Here is a 27,794-nt window from a genome sequence, read left to right as displayed (position 1 = left end):
AATATATACTGATGGCAGTTAGGGTTCCTTGGGACAAAACCGTTTGAGAACTCATGCTGCATTGTCAAAACGCTTCTCAAGGTCGTGCCAGAGGATAGCTTTCACGTCCCCCTCTCTAGATTAATTATTTAAAAAGCGGCCGCTGCAATCAGAGCCTAATTCAAGGCCTTGAGTTCAGCGGTCGAGTGCCTAACCACTGAGCTACTATGGTGGGGCAGTATTGTCAAGGACAATGCATGATTAGATGCACAGACTTTTTCATGTGGAGGTTACCTGCACTTGTGCCAGCTCTACTATCTTTTGCATGTACCATCAACATGCCCTAAAATTCAGTCTTAACATGTTTGGGATCTAGCTTATGAAATACGCGACAACCTAATCATGCACAGGCCAAAAAAAAACCCCACCTTGGAGAAGCAGACCTTGGAGGAATGCAACAGTAATGAGTGACGCATCAGTATGCTTACTGGGTGTCCCTTTTCTCCTAATTACAACAAAGCTTGCTCAATCTGTCAGTTTTTTTTTTATTTTACTTTTCCTCAATAACTTCTTTATGCTGCTTAACAAGTGCAAAGCTCCCTATGTCTTTGCTGGTGTTTTCCTCCGTTTGGTTTTAGAGGCCGATGTAGACTTTGGAGTAACAGTCTTTTTCAATGCAACCTGCAATAAGAAAAAAAAGGGGAAGGTAAGTCTTTAAGTACAGCACCAACAACACGCACAAAAATGATGAAATGCCCCATAAATTCTTATTACCACGATACAATAACGAGTTTGAAATCTGCTTGTAAACGAAATATGCAAATTAGTGTATTCCAGTTTCACTGCAAAGATACCAAACTTGTTTTGGCTACACCGTTACTATAGAAGGGAGACAGTCAGGATAGCTAGACAGATAAACAAGAACTATGCAGTGGATATTCCATACTTGTCTAGGCCTGACCGTTAATCAGGGGTGGAAGCATACTCGAGCCTTTGGAGCATTTGAATTATGTTTTGGAGCAGGCTTCTAAGGTCAAATGCCTCTGATAATTGCAGTTTCTCTTTATGAAATACAAAATCTCCGATATGATTCCTTTTTATGCAAGTTCAATGCCTTTCCAACTTTGCAGTCATCTCTGACAAGACAAATGGCCAACAACCTGAAACAGACTAGCAGCAAAAGGAACGCTTGCTGGTGCACTTCATAACTTTACACATATGTGACCTAAAACATTAGCCTCTTTTGACTTGATAGGTTCAAATGTCGGAGTCTACCACTTCGATGCACTCAAGCAGCGCCACTAATTTGGAGGTCAGATTAATGGGCACGGCATTTCCGCTCTCTATCTTGCGCATATCCTTTTTGACCCTGCCTGTGCTGATAAATTCCTGAGCACTGGTCAGTAGTGCCTTCAGGAAATATAGATGGTACTGAAGGGCAATCTTTTCATCCTTCAGCATTTTACTTTACTTCCTCCTGCCAAAAGTTCTATCATTCTTTGCTTGAGCAATATTGGGGCTCATTTTTAACATCTTGGCGATAGCCCAGTATGGCTTCCCAACACTCTTGAGAGCCTTCCTATAGTGATTAACACCTTTGGCGTACCAATCCATAATGCTTCAAGTATAATTTTTTCTGCCATAGGCCTGACAAGCTTGTCACTGACAGAGGTTCGATGGTGAAGTGCCTGCTTGTTCTCACAGCAGAACCATTACAAAACCTCATGCAGGTTCTGCAATCTGACAAGTTTTTTAACGGCTTACAGTAGTTTGAGCTTGCTGCTCTTGCTTCTCTCTCCACTGGTGATTCAAAAGGCTGAGAGGAGGTGCTGTACCATATGCACAGTGCATTTTTTTTTTTTGCAATTAATTCCCTTCAATTGCCTGTGGCTCGCACTAAATTTACTTGAGAACAAATATTCATTATACTTCATGCTTTGCTCCCTTACAAAAATTTTATTGCATTAAGCCCCGTGCAAGATGAGTTACATCCTAGACCCCGGTGCTGTGACTTTGTTCCCGTGTTCTGCTAAATTTGATGGCAGAACATCAGGACAGCCAGAATGGAGCAAATGGAGCAGAACTTCCACCCCTGGTTAACGAGGAAGACAGGTAAGGAGCACAAGCGGCCACTAATAAAAAAGAAGAAAAAAAAATCATTTACTTCATTAGTTTTGCATACTTGCCTCATATTAATGGCAATTCATAATATTCAGCGGTGTCAAGAACTCCAGAACTTTAGCACGTCAGCGGTGTCAAGAACTCCAGAACTTTAGCACAGTGCAGAAAAGGGCTTACCCTCAACCAACCTAAGCATAAACCTTAGGGCAACCTAAAGGTATAAAACTTCCAAGAATGGCTCAATAAAATTTCGCCACTGCTGCAATGCAGAAGAGACACGACCAAGTAAATGAGCTGCAGGTCACAGAATGAGGCACTTTCTTCCTGATGTTGCAAGAACTCTTTGTTGGCCAGCATCAAAAGATTACTACCACATTCAAATAACACAGAAGCTACTTTCACTGAAAACGGAGCTTTCAGTAAAAGCAACAAAGAAAAGAAGGTCAATATTGTTATAACAGACTTGGACAATACCCAACAATTCGGTCTCTTGTTGAGGAACTCTGCCCACAGTTACAACAAACCTTGAAGTGTAACCATGCATGAGTCTATTATAATCAGCATGCATGAACTACAAACCATACATAGCTACACATGCATCAATACTTTTGAAAGAAGTTGCCACGCATTGCCTGAACTGTACAAAAAAAACTGGAAGGTATTTGTTTCTCCACCACCACAAGACGATTCACTGCCGACAGTGCACTGTTTGATTCAAAAAAAGCATCTCAAGCCTTGGATGTGCTTCAGTGCTTCAGCAGCGGAATCCTTCAACATCTTTTTGTTGCAAAAGCAACACTACGCTAGTCGTCGAGCTATTTTATGTGGCACAGCATGGGCCAAGCTGTGCATGTGCAAGGAGCCGCGTGACGTGAGAGGCAGCAGCTGGTGCGCCGGAGCCATGGTCAGAGCTGCCATTGCTGCCGCGCTTCATCGCGTGCTCCGCCGATGCTGGAGAAGTGACATGAACACAGCTGGCGCCAGATGCACATCACTCTCTCTGTCGGTTGTGCGGAGAAGAGGTGTGTGTGGCGTAAATATAACTACGGGCGCACGGTCTGAATCAACCCATTACGGAGAAAAAGAGCCTGACCGCTGCTCAGCACGTAGCCTAAGCCATTCTAAGCGTCATGCAGCCGCTGCTTTCGCAACTCAAATAGGTGTAACCGGAGCTAAACCACTGCCAATGTTTTGTCCAGTTCCTGCAGTGGCTATTATTTGCTCCATGCTAATTAAGGGGGGACACGGGTCTTAGAAACCAAAAAATCGATTTTTCTAAAACATTATTTTCGAAGTCTGCAGCCAGTTGTGCCCCTGACTGCAAAATCTTGTTCTAAGTTCAGTATTTTACCCGTACTTTTGACCAAATTTCAACCAAAATCGATGCCAAAATGGCAATTTTCCCGCGGCAAGCAGCTCTGGTTCCATGCATGCTACTGATGCCATCTTGGCCTCGACTGAAAGAGCAGCTTTCCCTCTTCAAATTCCTGCCACCGCCATTCTCGCCAGTTTATTGGCCAGAGAAAAAAAAACGCGCCAGAAAAAACATCTCAATGCGCAATCCTATTTGTTGCTTGTGGCATGTGACGTGGAGAAAAAAAAAACGCGCCAGAAAAAACATCTCAATGCGCAATCCTATTTGTTGCTTGTGGCATGTGACGTGAGGGTGTTGCCCGATGGCTGATTAGGCCTGCGTTGTCTGCATGATGGGCTCGGTCACAGCCCAGCACGAGAGGCTGCACCATTTTGTTCCTGTGTTGTGATCGAAACAATAAAAGATGCATCGGCCAATGGTGCCCAAGAAACAAGTTTGGCAAGAAAGCGAATAGTTCACGGATCGGAAAACTTCCCGAAGAAGACATCACGGGACGCACAATATGACGAATTTGCGTACGGTGACTGTGACGTCGAACCCACCGCGCTAGGCCCAACGTTCCCGGCGGCCAAAAGTATCTCCGGCGGCAGCTATGTAGGTCATGACACAGCGTTTCTGCAGCCCGGAGAAACTAAAAGCGGCAAAATACAGCGGCGGACAAGATATAACAGCAGCTCCAAATGCATTAATGGAAAGGAGGAATGATCTTCTCGCAGACAGTGCCGGCGTCCAACCAGACAACACAGCAGAACTTCGTTCTCTGTTGTGAATTTCAATTTCGCAAACTATTTACTTCCGTCACTTGTGGACTGCAAACTTTGCTGTGGTGCTCTGAAATTAATCGGAGATAAACGGGAATACGAACTTGCATTGAACTCTCTCGTGCACGAAGGCTGCGGCGCGATGTCATCAGTTCATCGCGCATCGAGGGCACTGAACGTTTTTCGCGACGTGTGCGATGCAGGCTATTATCAATCGTTAAACGGCTTTGAATGATGTATTTTCCGAAATGAATGCCACCGCAAACGTGGCAGGCTTATATGGGGAAAAAAAAAAAAACGCAGTCTGCTGCTAGTCGTGCAATCGAAAAACACAAGTGCGCGCAGCCGGTTCACAAGCTGTACGCCGAACTGAATGAGCAATTCGGGAAATATTGCAGTTTTCTATAAGAGAGAGAGACCATGAGACCTTGTCTAGGGCTTATTAGGCTTTTGAAATGTAACTGTGCAAATATTTCTTGCTTTCAATTATTAAAATTACTTTGGTGCGTATTCTGGCTTTTTCTCAGAACTGTGTTTTGAGTTGAACTACAAGTTTGCCCAAAGGATATCTAAGCAACTAGAGTAGCTGGAGCTATAATTCTTTTTGTATTAAGAAGGTGAAAGTATAATGCATGCAATGTTAGAAGCACATTTTTTATTTTCACTTTGAAATTTTTTTAATTTTCTCTTGAAATTCTGATGTAGTAGCCATGGCTGTGAATCCAAAGTTCGATAAGTTACTAAATCTTTAATATTAGTATTGTCTTCTGTTTTCATTTTTCTGCCGTGCAATAGAATTTAAAACCACCCTCACAGGAACGGGTAAGGTGACGTGTGGGTTGTTTATATTAAGGTGGTGGAACCGCACGCTTCTACCCTACGGAAATGACAAGTTTCTTCTCAGTCTCATGCATCCAAGTTTAAGCTTTTGGGTCATGACAGAAGCAGTGATGCAGAAGACAACTACGGTTAGACAAGAGTTCAGCACGGACCGTGAAACAGTGCCAAACCGACCAGGAACACCATCAAGCATCCGCCTATAAGTTTTACTTTCTTCTCTGGAATGTTTCGCAGCTGCCGCGAGCTGACCTAAAACTACAGTTGAATCCCGCCACAACGAATACCGCCACAACGAAATTTCCGCGACAACGAATAATTTTTTATTCCCCGCGAGTATCCTATAAGAATTAATGGCCTAAATTTCTCTGCACAACGAACCATTTTTGCAGAGCGTTTCCGCTTCAACGAAATTTTCGCGTTCAAAATCGAAACCGAAACTAGTTTTATTGGCGAGAAGTCCAAGTCAAATCCAAAGCCACATTAAGCATGAAATCACGTGATTGCAGTTCCGCCATTTTGGCTTTGTGTCGTGGTCGCGTTGTTCACTCGCTGCCTTTCTCTTCGACAACGACGAGTTTTCATCCGCAGGACACGATGGCAACGCAAGTGAAAAAACGCAAAACTCTTTCCCTTGAGCAAAAAGCTCAAATAATCGCCCAAGCAGAAAGCGGAAGGAAGAAAGCGGCAATTGCTGAAGACTTCGGAATTCCTGCAAGTTCGCTGTCAACGATTCTAGGCAATAAGGACAGCGTGAGAATGGCACTTGCTTCAGGCACATCCTCGAAGCACAAAAAGGTGACGCGGCCCCTCCATGAAGAGTTGGACAAAGCAGTGCATGCGTGGTTTGTGGAAGCACGAGCCAGCAACGTCCCCCTGTCCGGAAGCATCGTCCAGCAGAAAGCCTTGAACTATGCATGCCTACTTGGCATTGATGATTTTAAAGCCAGCATTGGCTGGCTAAACCGTTTCAAGGCCCGCCATAACATCGTTGGAAAAGTGTTGTGCGGCGAGTCAATGTCAGCAGACGTGGACGGAGCAGCTGCTTGGAAGGCGAGTAACATGGCCGGAATTTTAAGCAACTTCGCGCCTGCAGACATTTACAACGCCGACGAGACCGGGCTATTCTACGAGATGTTGCCGGCTAGGACGCTCGACTTCAAGGGGCAGCGCTGTCACGGCGGCAAACACAGCAAAAAACGCATCACAGTGCTGCTTTGCACAAACATGGATGGCTCGGACAAGCGTCCGCCGTTAGTCATAGGCAAAAGTGCCAAGCCGCGCTGTTTTAAGGGAACTCGTAGCCTACCTGTGCAGTACAAGGCGAACAACAAGTCATGGATGACCCGCGCTATTTTCACCGAGTGGATGATGGCATTCGACCGCGACATGAAGCGGCAGGGCCGTAAAGTTTGCTTGCTTTTGGACAATTGTTCAGCGCATCACTCCGACGAAGTCAAGCTCACTAACACGGAGCTGAGGTTTTTCCCTCCCAATTGCACGTCTGTCTTACAGCCTCTCGATCAGGGCGTGATTCTTAGCCTGAAGCGCGCTTACCGCGGGAGGTTAATTCAGCGGCTGCTTTTTAACACTGAAACCGGCCGAGACACGAAGGTGGACTTGTACGTGGCACTGCAGATTATGTCTGCTGCCTGGAGCACACTGGGGCGCTCAGTAATTGTGAACTGTTTCAGGCACGCCGGATTTGCCGAAGGTCGACCCGTACACTCTGCTGGCCTAACACCAGGCGTTACAGACGACGACGAAGAGGCGTCACCGGCTCCGGGGATCGCGGCCGCCTGGAAAACGCTGGGAGAAATAGGAACCGTGCCGCCTAATCTCGAGCTCGACGAATACATCGGCGCTGACGCTTGTGTTGTTGTTCACGAAGATGTGAGTGATGAGCAGATCATAAAAGCTGCCCGGAATGATAAGGACTCTTCCGATGAAGAAGACGACGACGTACAGGAAGCGCCGGCTGCGGCAACCGCCGTACAGGTGATGGACGCTTTTGATGTCATCAGGAATTTCGTTGCTGTCCGAGACGACGATGTTGCAATGGGTTTGCTGACCGAGTGCGAAAATCGCGTGACGGCGTTGCTCGCCGTGAAGCGTAAGCAAACCAAGCTTACAGATTTTTGGCATTAAACGCCTTTGCTGCTGCTTGGGCAATTCTTTCTGCGTTTCACGTCAAATTTTTGCGATAACGAAGTTCCGCGAGAACGAATTTTTTTTCGTGCACCGTGAATTTCGTTATAGCGGGATTCAACTGTATCCTACATGTCCTAAAGGTTACAGTTCTTATATGCAGGGTGTCAATGTCGTTCATGAGCCATCGCTTACCGATGGCCGTGCACGCGGCAAACAGCCGAGGGTATTGCGATCGTCTTTGGGGAAGGCGCACCTTCCAGTGCGTAGTGTGGAGTTCGATATATCGAACGACCGGTGAAATTGACTTCGGTATACGATGCAGCTTTCCTATACTTTTACATGAGATTTTCAAGGGGATATTCCGTGAGTTCGATATATCAAGGTTCGACTGTAGTATGAATAAACATAGTATAAATAGCTAAATTTAGCAACAGTAGTGCCAGCGTGTAGTTGCTATCACTGGTGCATTCCTGGCAAAAAATTGGCGAGGCTTAATTCTTCTAAACCTAGTTACAGAGTGAAAGCTCCGTTATCAACTATACACTTGAACCAAGTGAAGAGCAAGAGCCACTGGCCACTGCCCCAGCCACTGCTGCCACTTCGATCATGGCTCGCTTCCATGCTTGGTAAGCTTTATGGCAACTGGCTAGTCTCCGCCGAAGCAGTCACAGAAGCCTTCGCCGACGCAGGATCTCCCTCCCAATGCTGCCTCCTTCTTAAGAGCGACATGTTCCTTCTCCTTCTAAGCGAGCGGTAAGTCATTTGTCCCTTGGTCACAGCTGGCGAGACGGTTCGACACACAGCGCAGCACGTAGCAGCTGTGGCACGTTGTGCTGAGTGACGTCATGACACACCCCCCGGCGCTCTTCCAGCCTGAAAATCAAATTACTGTAAAAACCGCATATAATATGCAGTGTAATTTCGGGATAGCGAAAACAAGAAAAAAGTTTTAGTCCACATATAATGTGAGCGAAGAAAGATCAACAAAAGTATTTATTTGCACTACGTTTCGCGGTTCTGCGAGGCGTATGCTCTTTCAGATCCAATGTCACCCAGCGCCAGGAATCGCGAACAATGCCGTGCAGCTTCATGCGCCAGAGCTTTCCTTCTTGCAATGACACGTTTAATAGAAGATTTTCTTTCATCGTGGGGAGAACAGCAGCTCAAAGCTGCCCCGACAATCGTAGAAGCCACACGGTCCTGCTGCTGGTGTAAATCAGTAGGCCGCTTCCAGCCAAGACGCAGGACACCAGTGCAAGAGCTGCCGGATAGCATGTGCCATGCTTGCGCCTTTTTGCATCTAGCACCACGTGCACGCGCATGTCATGAGCATACCGCAAGTGTTTTCAGATTTGGTATTTTCGTGATTGTTGTCATCCACTGTATTATGTGCCAAGAATCCCTTGCCAGAGACATCGTTCCATAAAAACCTCATCTTGGGGTCTTCTAAACGCGTTTGTTATTCCGCATTTCTCGAAAGCACGACCGTGGGCCAGCATTGCTGGAAAAGCCCGTAAAAGACACGTGCAAAATGCCGACTGCTGCTTTTGCCATACCTTCATCGTGTGAGGTATGGTCGACCTGCTTCCGGCCACGTGTGCATTGCAAGCACTATGGTCATGCTGTGGCGGCGAGGGACAAGGAGTCAGCGTGTGGAAACCGTAACTGTCGAAACAGTCAACCGACACCATCGGTAGATGGCGCCTACTCTTGCTGGAAGTCTGATGCTGATATCATTGAATAATAGCCAGACCTGAACAACTAATTTAGACTGAAACTTGTTCCAATCATATATAACATGTGGCGGAAATCTGCCACGATAAAATCAAGAAAAAAAAAATCTCGTATTAAACACGGGTTTTTACGATATATCCATCGGTGACATTGGCGAAATATGGTGTGGTGGAGATTTATAACTCCAAAATTGCTGCCTCTCAATAAACGCTGAATAACGTACCGTTATCTCGAAACACTCACTTGGCAAGTTCATGAGATATTAGTAAGCAAGCAGCAGGAAAAGAGTGGAGAGCAGACATCGAAATTAATGTCATGAGAGCCAGGGTCGTTGTGACGTGTTATCTTCAGTGGGACCAGGTGAAAACGGCAATGACAATTGGTTGGCGTAGACAGCAAAGCATTCCAATCTCGATGAATGCCAAACAGTGTAAGCTGACCACCAACCACACCACTGCTGACATCATCATTACGTTAAAGAGGGCAAAGACAGTACAGAAAATGCCCTTGCACTCACAGCATGCCAACCAAGATCACCATAGTGTGACCCCGCTTTTAGCCTAGCGATCATGTGCCGAGTGCTAAATACCGAGTTGTAGTGCTATTCGCATTTGCACACTACTAGTTTTGCAGAGTTTACAGAGAAGACAAACAATGGCCTTGCGGCTCATCTAATAGGTGTCAGGCGCGTACTGTCACATGGTAAATTTCACTCTCGGCAGCCCTTATGCTTAAAGGGACACTAAAGAGAGAAAGGAAGTGGGTTTGCATCGATAGAATGCTAGTTCCCGATTACAAAAAGACCACTCTTACTGAAAACAGAGCTGTTATAAGGTAGTAAAGAAGAATAACAGAAATACAGGTATCGCCACCACAGCCAAACGGCCGAGGCTCGCAACTACAAATCATGTGACGCGCTAGGGATCCCGGAGGCTGACAAATGCGAATTACAGTGCATGTTTGAATGCGGTAGTACGTTTTTTCTCAAACATGATAACACGCTTTTATCATACGTAAACGACGGCGAAAAGAAAACGTAAACATTGCAAGGCAAATGCAAAAATATACTTGGAGGCGCCACAGGCGCCCACTTCAGTTTTGGTTATGTTTCGGCTCAGGCATTTCGTGCGCACTCGGATAGTTTGTTTGAACCTGCAGCGCCTGAATTAAGAGCTTGGAGCAGCAGATGCGCCTTGATGGTTCCCAGTTGAGCATTCGGGGGCACGAGCGAGCGAAATCCGCTACCGCCGACACGCTCCTTCGTTCACACTTCTGCGCCAACATATCTGCGCCGACTGCGACCTGACCGCTTCACTGCAGCTACGTACGCCACGAAAAGCATACATATGCTAAGTACCGAAGGAAAAACGCATTATCATTCAATTGTTCACTAAATCATGGCACATCTGACCAACATATACTGCGTCAACAAGACCTTCAACGTGCTATTTGCAGGCGTCGTAAACAAAAGGGGCATACTTGCCGCTCATACCAAGGAGAGCGTTGATATATTGCGCTCGCCGCCCGGCGAAAAAAAGGGCCTCGGGTAAAAAGTAAAAACTAAATAACGAAGCACCAGAAATACATTACAAAAGGTTAAAAAAAATCGATTTGTAAAAAAAAAAAAAAAAAAAAAAAAAAAAAAAAAAAAAAAAAAAAAAAAACGCCAGAGCAGTAAGACTTGCTACTGCTTGCTCCGTAACGTTCGGTGCTAACCGCTTGGCTAGGCCGCGCCACAGGAATCTTGGAAATATTTCTAGTTTTTATGTCATGGCCCCATTTACAATAAAGTGTTTCTGCTGCCGGTCTAAAACTTACAACTTCTTGATCATCGGCGCATGCTGCCTGCTCTCATACCTTGCAGCTAATGTTCTGGATGCCTATGCGCACTATATTGTGCACTGGATCAATTTTAACATTTGGAATTTCACAGCGCTGGCAAATGTAGTGGCGCCGGCACTTCGGTCATGTTCTGCTACCGTGGACGTAATTTTCGCTGAACACGGAGCTGTAGCACAAACCTTGAAGGAAAAAAGTGCGACGAAGCTCCAAAACTGACAAGCGCAGCAGCGAGGACGCTATTTTGCTGGTAACTAAATCTTATTTGTATGTAAACATGTCAGGAAGCGTTGCGATGACCGAGGGCTCGGTTTGTTTATACACAGTGCAAGAAGGAGCGCTAAAGCTTGAGAAACATGTAAAGTATTCTGCATTACAAGCGCTCTATGTTTTTTTTTCTTCCTTTATGGGCCCATCGCTCGGTAAATTACTCTCTTCATCATTTTATTTATTTCGGCTGAGGCCGTCATTGCGAGTACGCTGTTGCCATGTTGGCCCTTGAGGGATGCGACACCGCGGGCCGCGCCGGCTCGCTAGCTATTACGGAGTCTCCGCTTAGGTCATAGTGTGCGTCACTCAACTCCGACTACGTAGTCGGAGGGCACAGTTTGAATTCGACCGGCGGGAACAAGAAAAAACCTCAACTTCGTATCGCAATATCTCAGCAATTATTCGATTTTTTGCTGCCGGATATGCGGCGACAGTGTCACCAAATGTAGTTTATTAGATTTTCATACCATCTTTGGCTGTCTTTAGCGTCCCTTTAATGCCTGCTCCAGTGAGGCATTCGAATTAGACATCATAAATAATTACAACTGCCTTTGTCTTACTGCCTATTGCACAATGGAAGGTGTGAATTTCCTTTTGAGAAGTCGAAAGACCACATGACATGGCCGAGTGGGCAGGAGCTGCCTATCTGGGCAGCTCCTTTGAGATAGGAATTCTACTTGAGACCTGTGGATCTCGAGTCAGACACACTAGCCCTAGGCCATGCAAGCACATTCAAATGGTTTGGTGAAAAGGGGGGCCTTATACCTATGTAAGGTGGTCTTGCACGTAATGCGGTATCTAATCACTGTATTCTAATGAGCAAATGCGAGATAACAAAGGCACATACGCGCCCAAACTGCTCCGGATGGCAACCGCAGCCTCCACGGTTATTTTATTTTATTTGTTTGTTTGTTGTTGGAAACGAGCTACCAGCCCTCTAGCGGCGAAAATGTGCTGCATTTATGTCAATACGAAAAAGAAAAGATGATCAATTTCGAACATTGAAAATAAAGGATACTTGGCAAGTCCCTACAATATAGCACAATGCAACATTTATTAAGGGGGGACCCGGCTCTTTGGGATCGAAAATCGTCCCAAAAACCGAATTTTCAAAGTCTCCATTTTTGTGATCCCGACATGTTTCCGCACCTATCTGCAAATTTCGGTGCAAAAATACCACATATTTGTTGCCTTAGACGATTGTAAATAACTAAGTCTCCGAGCACGGCCCTTTAAATTGAGGACAAATTATGCTCGATTTCCGCCGCGTGTAACTCGGGAGCACAGGGCTCCCTCGACGCCATTTTGGTCTCGTTCGAAACTGCGCATTTTGGACTTTTTTTTGAGTCAAGCGGCAACACTGTGCATACGATGGTTGCGACAAAAAGCAACCACAAAAAAAAACACGCGACGCGCGATTTCATTGGCCAGTCAGGGCACGTGACCAGTACGGCGGGTGGTGATTGGCTCAAATGGAGTGGGTAGCCATGGGCATCTCGACAAAGACGCCATTTTGTCAAGGCTTCTCCGACGTGCAGTTCGCCATGCCTGGAGGCCCGACGAAGTTTCGCTCGAAAAACCGCTACGGACGTAAGCGAAGAAAAACGAAGAAGTGCACAAATATGTCAAGCCCACCGGAACGCGCAACGGATGCTCAGCAACCCGATATGGACTTGGAATCGCCGCAAGAACCTAACGCTTCGCCGGCTGTGCAGGACCACGTCGACAGTGCATCGTTTTGTGGCGGCTCCGGCCGCCTAAGAATGGATACAGCACTCGTGACAGCCAGCGAACTGGAAGAAGTAAGTGCCCGCGAAAAAGCTGCACTCGGAAAGCTAGATTCGACGCCTGCCACAGAAAGGAAGCTCCAGTGCTTTCAAGCTACTACCGCGGAAGCGTCGGTCGCGTCAGCTGCGCAGTATACTGTTGTGGACCTTGCCGCAGTGAACGTTCTCCTTCGTGTTGCGGCGTGCAAAGTGTGCCGAAGTGACTTGAAATTAGTGCGGGGCCACCGTGACTACGGCCTTGCTACTAAGTTGGCATTGGTTTGCGAGACCTGCGGTGAAGTTTCCTCGGAATGGAGCTCGCGGAGGGTGGAAACCGAGAAGCGGTGCAACCCTTTCGAAATTAATATACTTGCAGGACGAGCAATGCTCTCGACTGGCAATGGCCAAACAGCCATGAACGATATATTTGCCACTATGGGATTGTCCGGCCGCGGCATGCATAAAAAAACGTTTCAGCGCCACCTCAAAAACACGCTTAGGCCTGCTGCAGTGCGAGCGGCCGAGGCTGCTATGGAGCAGAGCGCACGCGAAGTGACTAAGCTGTATGAGGAACTGTGCTTTGGGCACCGCAACAACATCGCCGTGAGTTACGACGGAAGTTGGATGACGTGCGGCCACTCTTCACACATTGGTGTCGGTGCCGTCATCGAGCTATTTACGGGCTACGTGCTCGACTACATAGTCCTGAGCAATTTTTGTTTGGGATGCGAAGTTGGCCCGAAACCTGGCACAGAATGCTATGAGGAATGGAAAAATGAGCACCAGTGCCAAAAAAACACTGATTGTAAGGCAGGACAAATGGAAGTAGAGGCAGGCCTGATTTTATTTCAAAAGTCGATTGAGAAGCTCAACCTCCGGTACACAACTGTCCTTTGTGATGGGGATAGCCGGACTTATGATGCCATTACCCAGGCTGAAGTGTATGGTTTTGTGCAAGTTAAGAAGGAGGACTGCATAAATCATGTTCAGAAAAGGATGGGGACGGCACTCAGAAACCTGCTGCAAAAGCACAAGACTGAACATGGACGAAGCCTGGGAGGAAAAGGACGATTGACAGCAGACCTCATCACAAAGCTGAGTGCATATTATGGCCGTGCACTAAAATCCCATGAAGATGATGTGGAAGCCATGAAGAGGGCAGTAATGGCTACTTATTGCCATGTTACTTCGACTAATGAGGAGCCGAATCATTCATTGTGCCCAACTGGCGAAGAATCATGGTGCCGGCACAATGCTGCGAAAGCAAAGAAAGAGCCAGTCTCTAAGCACAAATATAATTTGCCGAAGGATGTCGCCATGGCCCTGTTGCCAGTTTATCAGCGGCTTTCCGAAAGAAAGCTGCTTGAAAGGTGTTGTCGAGGAAAGACTCAGAACTCCAATGAGAGTTTGCACTCTGTCATCTGGAGCCTTGTGCCCAAAGCACGACACTCTTCGCTTTTTGCTGTTGAAGCAGCTGTTGCTGAGGCAGTGTTGCGCTTCAATGCAGGGAGCCAACATGCAGTGGCAGCAATCTTAGGGGAACTAAGCATGAACGTGCCAAAAACTGGCCTCAAGAGGGGTCGAGAAAGAGATATACGCCGAAGCCGCATGTCCGGCAAGCAAGTTTCACATCTCCTGAAGAAGATAGTGAAGCACAGACACCAGGACTCCATGCACCCTGATTATTCTCCTGGGGCATATTGAGTGGTTTTGACTGTTTTTTTTTAACTTTCCAGTGAATAAACATGTTATAAAATGTTTTTCTTCGTTTTCTCAAAATCAAAATATTGGTAACGGTACATGTTTGGAGGTGCGATATCTCTGGTTCTACTTATGATATTGCTATAATTCCTTTTGCACCAGAAAGCTAAATTCATGTACAGTGCAAAAATACCAATGAATTTGTGGTATTTAATATGGAAAGTTTTCAAAAATTGCATGTTTTCTGGAGCGTCTAGGTGGTTATTTGGTCTCTGAACTTTGACAAGCTGTAAATTTGGTTAAAATGGGACCAGGACATTCAATCTTGATTTTTGCATTCTCTGTGTGTTCTAAATTGATTTCATGGGTCAATTTTTATTGTAACTCAAATATTTTTTTTGACAGCTCACCTCCAAACAAAGAACATAAAGTGCTCAATATTTTCAAAACTAAATGGCTCACACAAAATTTATGTGCATATTTGAAATCAGCACAAAAAACTGCATAAGTGGTGCAACTTTCGTCAGAATCTACCCGTAAATAAAAAAAGTTGTCTTAAGAGCAGGGTCCCCCCTTAAGAGGCAAGCGGGAAGTAAATTTAGGCCCGCCTAAATTTTATTTCTGAGATACGAGACTGTCACCACTCGACCACCCTGGCTCTTTCTGCTTGGTGATGCTGATAATCCTCTTGTGCCGATTATCCAAACGTGACCTGTGTCTTCCGAAGGAAAATAGTAACAGAACTTTGGCTGTGATTGAGTGCCATAGTTCACCATGTCGCGAAGTAGAAAACCGCTAATCCTCAGAGATAAGCTCCGAATTATCGAAGAAGCCGAAAAGAGAACGGGTGCAACAAAGGCCAGTATCGATCGTGACCTCAACATTCTGTAGTCATCGTTGAAAACCCAAAAAGGAAAGCATTTTACTAAATGCAAGTAAATTTGGCATCAAAAGGAAAGCTGTGTAGGAAGAAAAGTTCGCTGTCACGGAGGCGACTCTTGTGGAACGGGTGCGACAGGCATGCAGCTCGGGGATCTGTTTACCGCGCTTTGCTTGCGCGTGCGACTATGTTGGCGATCTGCTGGCAGACGTCGCAGCGCTCGGAAGAAAACTAATTTGTCGAAGCTGGGAAATAGCGCCGAAGAAAATTACTGATTTTTTTAAACGGTAATAAAGATTTTTTATTTCGAACCAGTTCAAAGCAATACCTGGTTTCTTTCTTTGTTAATTTGATTCGTGTTGGCTGCCACGGGCTTTCAAGGCACTCATTTGGCACAAGGCTGCGCGTCACTGCCGACATTCTTTGATTTTCAATTATACGACGGCATCACATAGTCCCCTGAAAGTGGTATAATCGAGGTTCCACTGTATTCACCATCAGCTTTTTATAGCAAGAAGATATGAAGCTCATGGCAAGAAAGTGGAAGTGATGTATGCAAAGGAGTGAAGTGCAAAAATTACAGGAGTGAAGAGGAAATGAGTAAAAGGGAAAGGAAAAGCAAGGGGCATGTGCATTCTAGATGTAGCCAATGACAGGGTGCACGTCGAAGAATCGAACAGCACAGAAAGAGGAGATACAAGAGGGAAAGGAAGTAGAAGGAGAAGGCCTGCACCAGCTTCCAGCGTGTGTTCGGCAGGGAGGGAAGGAGAGAGAACTAAAGAGCAACGAAATAGCAAATGATTCGTACTCTTGCATTCCTGTTGAATCAACCATCAATCACCGCATACATTTTTTTTTTTTTTTGCATCTCTGTCTCATGGTTATGTGTGTGTGGGGGGAGGGAGGGGGGGGGGGGAGGCAGCTGTCGTTTCACAGATTTTCGGTGAAATGGGATTAGGCATCCTTGCATAGAACCATCGAATTAAATGGGCTGGTGCAAACCACCACTTCAAATTATCTGGTCATATCAAAAACAGAAGAATAGAACCCCGCCTGTACGTATAGTTTTCCGTGTGTCGTCACAGTGCTTCCTTTCATTGCTTTACCAGCCATGCAGTTCAAATTATTGAGGTTTAAATGCACTTGACATAATAGCATTTAAAAGCGCCTGCCAGCCATAGCTGCTTTTCATTGCTCGGCATCTCACAGCTTATGGAAGCTCCGTGTTTAGTGAAAGTACTGTTCTATTCAGTATATGCTACTTCAGCTTTTAATAAGAGTCCAGGGGCGTTCCCAGGTTTAGCGCTTACCTTGGGGGTAGCAGTTAGAGTGGCAGCAGCAGCAGCAGCAGTGGTAGTAGTGCGAGGCGTCGATACCACGGGCCCCTTGCGCCTCGACTTGGAGCCAGACGAGGCCAGCAACTTAGCGGATTTCTTGGGTGATGCGGTCTGCCGGCTGGGTGTCAAGGTTTTCGTGGATGCCTTGCCATGCTTCCCTCTGTGCACTTTTCGTGCACCCGGAGGTGTCTTGAAGGTAAGGCTCTCATCGGCTGAGTCGACCACGATTGAAAAACCGGAGTTCTCAGCGGTGCTACTGGCTCTGCTCGCATCCTTGGTGGGCAGGGGCTCTAGCAGCTCACTGGGAACCTGCTCAGAGTGGAAAGTGGAAAAAAACAACACAGTGAGAGCTCGTTAGTTTGGACTCAATTCAAGCTCCTGGTTTATTATAACTAATGTCATTTCCTGTTGGAGTTTCCAGTTTTGAGAGTCAACAACGAGAGACAGAAGCATGAAAACCCACCCTATGGCCCCATGAATACACTAGTGATAAGTGCTGACCGACTTAGAGCTCACAGTAAGCTGGTGACACATAGGGGCTGGAGGAACAATCACCCTTGGCTGCTTGTTGCATTAGTCATGTTGCTGTAGACACTGTGCTTTAAGCAAATGCCTATTACATCAGCAAATCATAGGCACATCATTTTTAGTTACGAGCATGAATTAGGCATCGGCAATACATTTAATGGCCATTTTATACTGCCTACAAATGCCTATTTCGGGTGTTAGAGCCTACGTAAACCTCTTTCTGATGTTGCTGCCAAAATATACTCTATTTAGCTGGAAACACCTTCAGCAAGTAGTGCCAAACAAATATTTTCCTATTTTCTGTTATTTTATCACTGCAGCTTGTATAATTTGACTGGTAAAGCGGTAACCGACCAGATGGTGCCACATTTGGCGCCGTCTGGGCGGCAATATACAAGCAACATGCCACACTGGAAAGCAGGCAGTCGTGCATGCATGTGATTGCACATTCATGCCCTCAAATAAACGTCATCTAATAGGTCTACTGTTTATTGCTCGCATGAAGACGCCTCTTCCGCTGTCACTCATGCGCCATATTCCCTCGATCCTTCCATGGCAACAGTCGCCTTGCTCTTTATCGCATTATAAGCCAGCCAACTGGAAGGCAGCCCTGTGCAGCTCTCATCTGGATGCCCAGTGGGCCCTTGTCCAGAGAGCTTGGGCAGCTACGGCGAGGCCGACCCACATGGAGTGATTTTCCCACGGCAAACCTTGCGGACTGCCGCCCGGCAGCCGTTCGCCGCAAGATCAAGCCGGGCCAAATAGTTGCAGCGATGGCCAGGAAAACGGCCGCTCCTGCTGGCGACCATAGTGCGATGGCAGTACTTGGTGCCGCTCCGCGCCGGCTGCAGCTCCAAGTCGTGCGCGCCAACGAGACGAAAAACTTAGAAAAGTGTGCTAAATTTTGCTGTTCCCGTAAATAATAAGCCGAATGTTAATACTGAATCCTTCTTGAGGATCACTGAGCCGTACCGGATAGCTGGTATAGAAGTGACAGCTGTGATGCAAGCAAGTTTCTGCTCGCAGCCTACTGCCGCCGCTGCGGCACGGCTGCTCAGGTCTGCTTGCATGGCCCCTCCACTAAAAAGTGCTAACATATTTTTCTTTTATTATTAGATAATGGGATTGACCATTAGGCAGTTCTACAAGTAGACCATTTACTATAGCACAAAGAAATTGCATACCTTCGATGCGAAAAAAATAGGCCTACCGACGAATAGGAAGCAGCGCACGGTAGAGCACTGTCTCCGCCGTGCTAGCAGGCGGCACCCCTTGTAAAAGTCGCGTCTAAGGTACTGTAAGCGTTGCGATTTTGCCTACTTTGATGATGCAGCTGAAGCAGGACTTTTTCCGACATTCCGCACAAAAACACTTGCTCAAACCCTGCTTCAGAGAGATGTGCCTGCAATATGCTGTTGCCGTGGCATCAAATGTACTTGAAGGCTGTATACAAGCGCTGTTGGGTGCCATTACAGACGCTGCCTATTTTATGTGTTGCTCTTGAAATGCCATTTAGTGTGAAAAGTGCATTGTTGAAGCGGGCCAGCTCATGCGTTTTCTCAATCTGGCACCAACGCCACCAGCCACTAGTTTTCGCTGCATGTGGTACAGCATGGAGACGGTGCATCGCGTTCTGCCACGCCGCATTAAGCCCGCAGAGAAAGTTCACTCCATGTGGGTGGCCCTTTGGGCACCCGTACCTGGCTTAAGCAGCATCACCATCTGCGTAACTGGCAATCAGCTACACGATGGCCTGAGGCGCCGCCCCGTTACAGATCATCATCATCATCTTGACTACACCTAGTACAGGGCTAACATCCCTCCAATTATTGTGGCCTGCGTAACTGGCAATTAGCTACACGATGGCCTGAGGCGCCACCCCGTTACAGATCATCATCATCATCATCCTGACTACATCTAGTACAGGGCTAACATCCCTCCAATTATTGTGGCCGGGGGTCAATTGGCATCTTCATTAGAACCACAGTCCTTCTGCACATGAGGAGATGTTTGTCCCTATGCAACCCGAAGTGGAGTTATCACAGATGGCACTGGACAACTTGAGGCCCAAGATTCTGCTGAGCCTCCTGCAACCCACCGCGGCATCCGGGACACAGATGTCTTGGAGAGTCTGGTGAATGGCTGTGTTGGGATCCTGAGGTACCCCTCAGCCCTATAACGTCCTAAACTTCAAAGCGAAGTTCAAGTGTCCCCCTCAAATTCTGTTGCACGCCCAGAAAAGTATCCAATGGAGTAATATGCAAAAGGTCAGAAAAAAAAAAAAAAAAAACTCGACTCGAACCACAGCTTTACGTGTTCAAAGATGCAGCGCTAATATACTGTGCCACACACCATAGCGGTATAGTGCGCTTGATAGCGCTCTCATTCATTTTCATGAAACGTTCCAGCTTTGCCGCTAGCTGTCGCAGCTTGACCAGGTAGCTGCACATCATTTCAGACACTGACTGGTGTTGATATGCGTTTCCTTTGCTTTTATCACATGGTTCTTTCACTGCGCCATAACAGTTGCCACGTTCGGATCGGTTCACTCAATGAGTGGTAAAGCCTATGAGGGCTCCACCCGCCACTGCACCATGAAGGATGCCGAGGAGGCCCTTATCATTTTGGTGCACTTCTACTTCTATGCTTTCGACAGTGTGCACACAAATTGAGGGCATTGCACAAAATATAGTCATTTGCATAAAATAGAGCAACGTAATCATTTGATCCCATTCTCACTTCTAAGGTGGGTCACCAATGCCCAGTCCTTCCCCATGTCAATTTACTATCATGTATGCAGCCAATTTCAGTTTGATGGGGTCATTCGGTAATTCAAACTTTAGATTATTCAAACACTTTCTCAGGTCTCATGAAGTTTGTATTAGCGAACCTCTATCACACCCCTCCGGCAGACCGACGATTCAGCAGCCGGAAGATGTGAACTTGTGCCTTCTCTCACCTCTGGGTCAAAGTTGCAGCGCACACCCATCTTGCGTAGCCGGGCCTTGGTGCTTTCCAGCGTCGCCAGACGGCGCTGGGCACTCCGCTTCTCCGTGTCAGCCGTGCGGCGTCGGTTGTGGACAGTGCGCACCACCTCCTTGCGAAGGGGAAATGGGTAGCGGAAGTGGCGGAATAGTCCTTCGTGCACCTGCTCCTTGGGCACCACACTGCCTGCACAGTGGTTTAGAGGCTTCAGTATCATGGCTAAGCTGATACAGTGGGAACGGTGAAGACAAAGTGAGTCAGCCTGTATTGATGGATCAGTGAATTTTGATGGCAAAGAGGCTACTTTAACGAAAAAATGAAATGGCAAAAATGTGAAAGAAATGAAATTCAGGTACCACTGCCCCCGGCCGTTTTTATAAGAAAACTGAAATGATGTCATGATTACTGACACTCATCCCTGGGATTAGGCAACACCAATAACTTCCAAACACTGATGACGGAGTCAGCTCGAACAATGTGGCAGCAAAAAAAAAGAGAGAGAGAGAGAGGGAGTTCCTGTATTAATTTTCAGACACAAAAAAATGTTTTTCATTGCTGAACTAACATGCATACTGATAAAAAAAGCCACAAAATAGGTCTTTACTATGGAACAAAAATTGGGTCGAATTGCCTTCAAAGCTTCAGCATATCTTAATTCAGTTCAGGCTCAACAGAGTTTGAACTCCAGGTTTAGCAGAAGACAATTTCAGCAGCACTACAGTCAAAATTATGTTAAAAGGTGTAATTTTAAAATTCGGTTAGGCTTAGTTTACCTTAGGTTCAGTATTTAAAACACTGCATGTTCACATGCATATATATCTAGCTTCGCATCTGCTTAGCCTAACCAAGGGTCGAATGTTATTAGGTTACAGGTTCACAGTTCTTTGCATTGATTGCTTTTGTACAATGCGAGCTCTCACTTATTTCACATACCATAAACAGCTGAAGTGCTGGGAAGAGTAGTGGGTAACAAGAACTGAAACAGTGCAACATAAAAGCAGCAAAATACACCGTATGAAACACTGGTTTGGTTTGGTTTGTGGGGTTTAAAGTCCCAAAGCAACTCGGGCTATGAGAGACGCCGTAGTAGAGGATTCGAGAAATTTTGACTACCTGGGGTTCATTAACGTGCACTGACATCGCACAGCGCACGGACACCTTGCTTTTCGCAAAAAGCGACCACTGAGACTAGGATTCCATCCCACATCTTTGGGTAGAGTAGTCGTGTGCCGTAACCAATGCGCCACCCCGGTGGGGCCAAAAAAAATAAGTAGTGTTAGTTATATGGGGCTTTATGACGCATAAGCAACGGCGGCTATCATGCACCAAACACAGGGTTAGATGTCTGGATTACTTAGTTTCTATAAAAAAAAAAAAAGGCTTTCTTGAGAATTGTTAAAATTTGTGAAAAATGAATAAGCGCATGTTTTCCTAAAATCAGTGTTGGATGAAATGGGATGTAATGACTGTAAAACACAGGGATAGATGTCTAGATGCGTTGCGTATAAAATGAGGTAAAATATTTTTTTTTTGCATCTTCGAGTTATGTACATGCAATTAAAATGTGATTTACAGTGAGCTCCTCACCACAGAATTCACATAATGGTTTATCTTTATTTGTTAGTAAAAAATTGTGCGTTAGAAGTGTGTGCCCTATATGCAGACGACACAAGACTACTTCGATAAAGCGTTCCTGATGCTGACACGATTTCCATTCTCCTAATATTGGTTTAATAGAGTGCAGCTTATTGTTTGTTTCATTTCTCCAAGCAGCCTGCCACTTGGCTCTTAGTTTGCTGTGCACAAATTTCATGTAATTTGTATGTGGCATTTTGACTTGTTTTATTTTTATTGTTCTGGCTTGCGCAGCACACACGTCTGCTCTCTCATTGCCCCGAATGCCCACGTGAATGGGAACCCAGCAGAATTTTGTAGCATGTTTTTACGTCGTAACCTTGACTATGTTGTGTATGATGGTTGCTATCAGTGGCTGAACGGCACATTTGGAGTTTATTGCATTAAGGAAACTCAGTGAATCTGTATAAATTATGCTGTTTTTGATGTTTTCATTTAATATTTTTTGTACGGCACCACAAATAGCATAAGACTTGGCGGTGAAAACTGTTGCAAATGGAGGCAGCCGCATTGCATCTTCATTTTTGTCTTGTATTATGGAATAAGTAGTGTGATATACTAAAGTTCAACAGAAAGGAATATAACTTGGCAATAAAAAGTTACTGCAGAAGATGCAATATCAAAAAAAAAAGAAAGAGAGAGAGAGAGAGAGAGAGAAAGAAAGAACAAGAAAGAAAAGAAAGAAGACAACAGCCACCAAGGAATGTTCAGGTGATTTTGCAGAAAGGCACAAACAATGCAGGAAGCATGTAACTTGATGGTAGATGTGATATCTGCGAGAAGGTGGTTCCCATCTTTAAATGTATGTGGTAAGAATGAACAACATAAGGTGCTCATGTCACAGTGAGCATGAGCAACTTTGTAATCAATGCTCGGCTCAGCCGGGCTGCAGTCTGAGCAGCAATTACGCTTGACATCTATACTATGTCATTACACAGCCATGCCACGATGGAAACTGAGCCCGCAGTTCTGGAGAAGACAAACGTAAGACAAACGAAGAGGCTGTGTTCAATCACAAAGGTTTAAAATAGTTAGTAGGACAGGCAGTTACTGTTGGAAGAGCCTTCTTTGCTGAACAGGAAATAACCAATGCCCCAGCTTGCTGCAATGGTATTCCTGCTGTATTATTTCAGCCAAAAAAAGGCACTGCAACATCACACGAAAATGGCAATGAAACAGAATAAGTATGCTATAGGGCATATGGGATTTAACATCCCAAAGTAACATCAGCTAAGAGGAACGCGATATAACTGCAATAAGATCAAGCGGAATAAGACGCACACTTGGTTAAAATCTTTTTAAGCACAAAAAATATCTGGCTCAGCTGAGTGAGGGTCACTTCTGTTAAGACCTTGAGGAAAACGTCTATTATATGCACTTTGCGCAGCTCTCCTAAGTACAAGAGAACAAAATGACGGCCCTGCTGTGGACCTCTATTTATACATTTAGTTTGGAGCAAGATCTCGACTCCTGTCAAGAATGTTTATTCAAACAAAATAAACCTAGTCAAGTAGGCAGCGCACTAGGTGAAGTTGCAAAGAGCAGAGAGGTCCCATTTTTCTTATTCAAACTAAATGTATACCTTCAGTTTCCAGCAATTTTCCACGTTCTCAAGATTGAGGATGCTTAGAGAAAGCATAAAATTTTAAAGGGTTCGTCACATGACAAGTTTCTCCACGTCATCCTCCTTTTTGCAAGTGCTAGCAACCCGCCCGGAGGTTGACAAGTATAGATAACTATTTTTTTTGTACCTCATGCTTTCCTAGTTTCATTCAGTCAGTGAATGTAGTCGCCCTCATAGCTATACTGTTGCCGCCAACTAGAAACGGGAAAAAAAGCCAACACAGTGCTCCGTCCGGTAATTCCATCTGAGGAATAAACAAGTGCAGAACTACTCCCCACGCATCGGCAAAAAAAATTTCCAGGCACAAGCTACATGCAGGCTTCAAAATATTCCCATCTGTGAGCTGGTTGTGAAGGTACCACATCATGATGAAGCATAGGCATGCTGCGTTTTTGCCTACATCCTGTGTAGCTGCCGACAGCAGCGCCGCCATTGTTTACAAAAACCTGAAAATGAAAATCACATTAAGTTCAGCTTTCAACCACTCACATTTGAGGATTTTGTTGAAGAACAGGTAACCATCCATGGTGTCAGCAACAATCTTCGCTACATCTTCAGACAGAAATTCAATAAACGCATAGCCACGACTACCACCAGTCTGTAAAGTAAAATGCAATGAAGAATGAAGCACAATGACAATATCCATCGATCATAAGTGGAACAAAGCATGGTTTCACTGACAGTCAGGCTGGAGAAGAAATACTGAAAGAAAAAATAGGGCCCATCACCATAGAGATCTGGTGCAATTAACGAGTAATCTGCAATCTAGTGCATTTCATTATTTCTTTTTCTTAGTGTAATTTGATGGGTTTCTAACAAACACTCAAAACTCACATCACAGACTTCAAGCTCAGCTGCCTTTTCTTACAAGAATCATCAGCATATACTTGCCTTATATTAATAACAGGGACTCAAAATTCAACTGATAGTGTCCAATGTTTACAGTGAATCAGTTAACATGGTAACCAGTTACGCAAAGAACCAAAACTTCTCTTGAGCCACAGATCAAAGCAAGGTAACAACAATTTAAATCTGCCTGGCATGTATTTCTCTAGTGGGAAGTTCAGACTTGTATGTAATACAATACAGGTAACTGATTACTGCAATAAATTGCATTTCCTCCAAATTTGGTAGCATACTGATAACATTCTGTAAGGTATAACATTCTGCAATCCAATTATTCAATTCAGTAATAGATTAATAGTATTCAGTCCCATTTATTTTCTTTAGAAACAAGTTGTAACCTGTAGTACAACTTCAAAAATTTAAACTCAGCAGCAAACACTGGTGCAGCAAAGAATTCCCTTGCACTGAGCCATAGAAAAATGCGTAAACAGGGATATACACAAGTAAGCCTGAGTGGCCTGCGTTTGATTAGCCATGTTTCACGCTTTGCCTTTCTCATTGTAACATGACCGCATAACTTAAGAGTTCAGGCTCTGTCTCCTCAGACTTCAAACAACCGTGAAGTATGGTGTTTTGCCTAACCTTAAGGTTCTGCACAATGCCTCTGTATGATTAGACAATGCACTTTCATCTGGTGTACACACCAAGATACTTTTCAAGGTCTCTACTGATATGTTCACAAAGAAATGTGAAAAAAAAAAAAAAAAGCACAAGAAAACACTGATAAATAACTGAAGATGAAACTGATAATTTATGAGCAGTCATCATCATGCCAATCTGTGAGCTGAAACGCCACCCTGTAGCACAAAGAAAGTGAAAGATTTTAGCAGGTACTCTGTTGCAGATATAATGATTGTAGTATATCGAGAGCACTTAGGCACACTATTTGCCCTGACATCTACAGTACACTAGTAAAGAGCAGGTGAGCCAAAATTTCACTTTTGTTCCACAGCACACTGCTCCCATGCTCTGGAAATGCTTTCTGATGACTCTATTGCAACAGACTACAGACCAAGCAAGCCGAAACAGCTTATTCTTGCCCGCATATATTTGCGCCATGTTAATAAAGGATGGATTTTTTAAAAAGAACATAATGACAATTTGACCATTCATGCCTCTGCAATTATCCAGTTACTTCTCAGTTAAATGAGTTACATTTCAGATGAAGCAATTGTGTCTGTAACTGGTAACCTATTCTCTGTTGCTTGTACGAGACTGGAAGTGACAAATGCGATATGGAGTATCTGAGTTCTTTGCACAAACAGTACTGAAGCAGACACATCCCAAGAACAACACGCAAGATGCTCATGTAGACAAGCGAGGTCAAGATGACACAAAATAGAGAACACTCAGCCCTGGCACCTGCCCCTTTCAAACAATAACAAGAAAAAAACAATAACAAAGAATGAACATTTAGGCTACGGCTTCAACTATGGGTACGATGCAACAGCATTCAACTGTGGCTTCCTCGGAGGATCCTCATTTGCATATGTGCACTTTGCTACTTTCTTAATCACTGATCAGTTGTGTTGCGGCTCTATTATCTCACACATACTCCTTAGAATACAGTCATAGACACCTATATTATGTGGAAGACCACTTGACATAGATATAAATACACAACTGAGGCATACAAACATGTTTGCATAGCATAGGAGTATCTTGTGTGACTTGAGATCTAAGGATCCCCGAAGATTTGATTCCTACCCCAACCTCCCATCTCAAAGGCGACCATGGCATGTCATTTCATACTGTCACACAGCCTTACGGCCAATCAGTATCCAGCCATGTCACCTGCCAAAGGCATGCCTGTTATTTCTCACACATAACACTAACGCCGACATGCTGACGCCGGATTTTCTGGAGAAGAGGTCCTTTAACGCTATCGAGTTAACTGGATACACAATGCTGCCAGTCGATGTTTAACAAACGAGCAATGCATGCTATATTTTGAAAGAACTCACAAAAAGAGACGTGTCGTGGCGCTGTTAGAAAACCGAGCACATACTTATTTGCACAAGTACAAAACATACCCAAATCATGCGCCTATTTTAACTGTATAGCGGCAAAAAATGTCAAAGCGCAAAATACATTATGTTTTTATTTTCTACAACATCTCCTCACTTACCTTCCCACTACGCGACAGCCTCAGGTTTGTGACGGTACCGAACTGGGAGAAGTACTTCTTCATTTCTTCCTCATAAAAACCATGCGGGATATGCTTGACGTAGACGACACCGCGCCTCTGCACCTTCGGTTGTGGCTGTAACAGCAAGACGTTCGTTAAATGAGAAGCAATACATCACATGTCACGCTCACTTTTCTACATCAAGACACCAGCGGCAATATTTTGGTACCGAAATGGAGGAGTAGGACAGCTCATGTGGCAGATACTGTCATAAAATCTATTAATTTGCAATCACGTGTTGACAGCGAACACCGTCCGAAACCCCTTGATCGTAAGTTGATGCAACATGAAAAGCAAGTGAAGACTATCAAGAAGTCAGAGAGGAAGAAGAGAGCACACTTTTCAAAACTAATCATCAATACTCACTTTCTCATCCTGTTTTTTCTTTGAAATCACCTTCTTTTTGGCCATTGCCGTCTTGTAACGCTAAAATCCACGCCGCAAATGGACGCTAAAGATTGTTGCCAGACCAATCAGGCGTATCTGTCCTCTGCCTGGAAATGTCAAGACACGTCCCATAAATTTCTCATAACCTAAATTTAGGACTTATTTTAACAATATTTTACGCTTTTTGAAATTGTTGTTGCCAGGTTATGCAAAATTAAATGTATATAAGTTATTATAAAAACGGCTTCTTGGCCGGCAAGTTTTGGTTCGTTTCGTAGCAGACGACGTCTGCGCCAAGGTATTTTTTTTTTTTTTCTAACTTCATCTCGAAGGAATGAAGGAAGCAAAATTAGCATTGGCTTAGCTCTGGTTAAGCCTGAGTGATTGCGAAAGCAATACCTCCCTGGTTGCGCTTGGCTCTGCTGGTGGTTTGGCATGGCGTCGCCTTTTGTGCAACAAAAGGATTTACTCTGGACACAACATGGTTTCTACTGTTTCTTTATTCCAATGAACACGCTCTTCTACACGGCGCTGCACTACTCATAGACGATTTTTCGGCATTCAAAGAGTCCATGAAACTACTCTCGCTCACTGAACTAGAACGCCGCCGGGCTCGCGCTGATCCCCCTTTCATCCTCCCCAACAAGAACCTCTCTCTCTCTCTCTCTCTCTCTCTCTCTCTCTCTCTCTCTCTCTCTCTCTCTCTCTCTCTCTCTCTCTCTCCATTCTGCGGCATAACTGATTTATTTATAGCGCCCCGCCGGGGTGGTGCAGTGGTAAGACGCCCGAC

The 27,794-nt window shown here is 45.1% G+C and overlaps 2 protein-coding genes across 2 annotated transcripts; one reads left to right on the top strand and one right to left on the bottom strand.

The window, feature by feature from the left end:
* Positions 1 to 484: 484 nt before the first annotated feature.
* Positions 485 to 27,106, bottom strand: LOC146185587 (MKI67 FHA domain-interacting nucleolar phosphoprotein-like). Its single transcript, XM_084606509.1, has 6 exons — positions 26,984 to 27,106; positions 26,558 to 26,692; positions 24,013 to 24,121; positions 20,239 to 20,450; positions 16,725 to 17,060; positions 485 to 660 (listed from the first exon to the last, which is right to left on the bottom strand). Exons 1-6 carry the CDS (start codon positions 27,026 to 27,028, stop codon positions 580 to 582), a joined length of 918 nt encoding a protein of 305 aa, XP_084462635.1. The 5' UTR covers positions 27,029 to 27,106; the 3' UTR covers positions 485 to 579.
* LOC146185588 (uncharacterized) lies at positions 12,555 to 14,537 on the top strand. The gene has a single exon (XM_084605808.1). The coding sequence runs from the start codon at positions 12,555 to 12,557 to the stop codon at positions 14,535 to 14,537; it is 1,983 nt and encodes a 660-aa protein (XP_084461934.1).
* Positions 27,107 to 27,794: the final 688 nt, after the last annotated feature.

Source organism: Amblyomma maculatum, chromosome 6, assembly GCF_055883805.1.
Source record: "Amblyomma maculatum isolate TAMU_Amacu chromosome 6, ASM5588380v1, whole genome shotgun sequence".
In the NCBI taxonomy this organism is placed as follows: domain Eukaryota; kingdom Metazoa; phylum Arthropoda; class Arachnida; order Ixodida; family Ixodidae; genus Amblyomma; species Amblyomma maculatum.
Note: the sequence above shows the minus strand (reverse complement) of the source record. Positions and strands in the feature narration are given on the sequence as shown.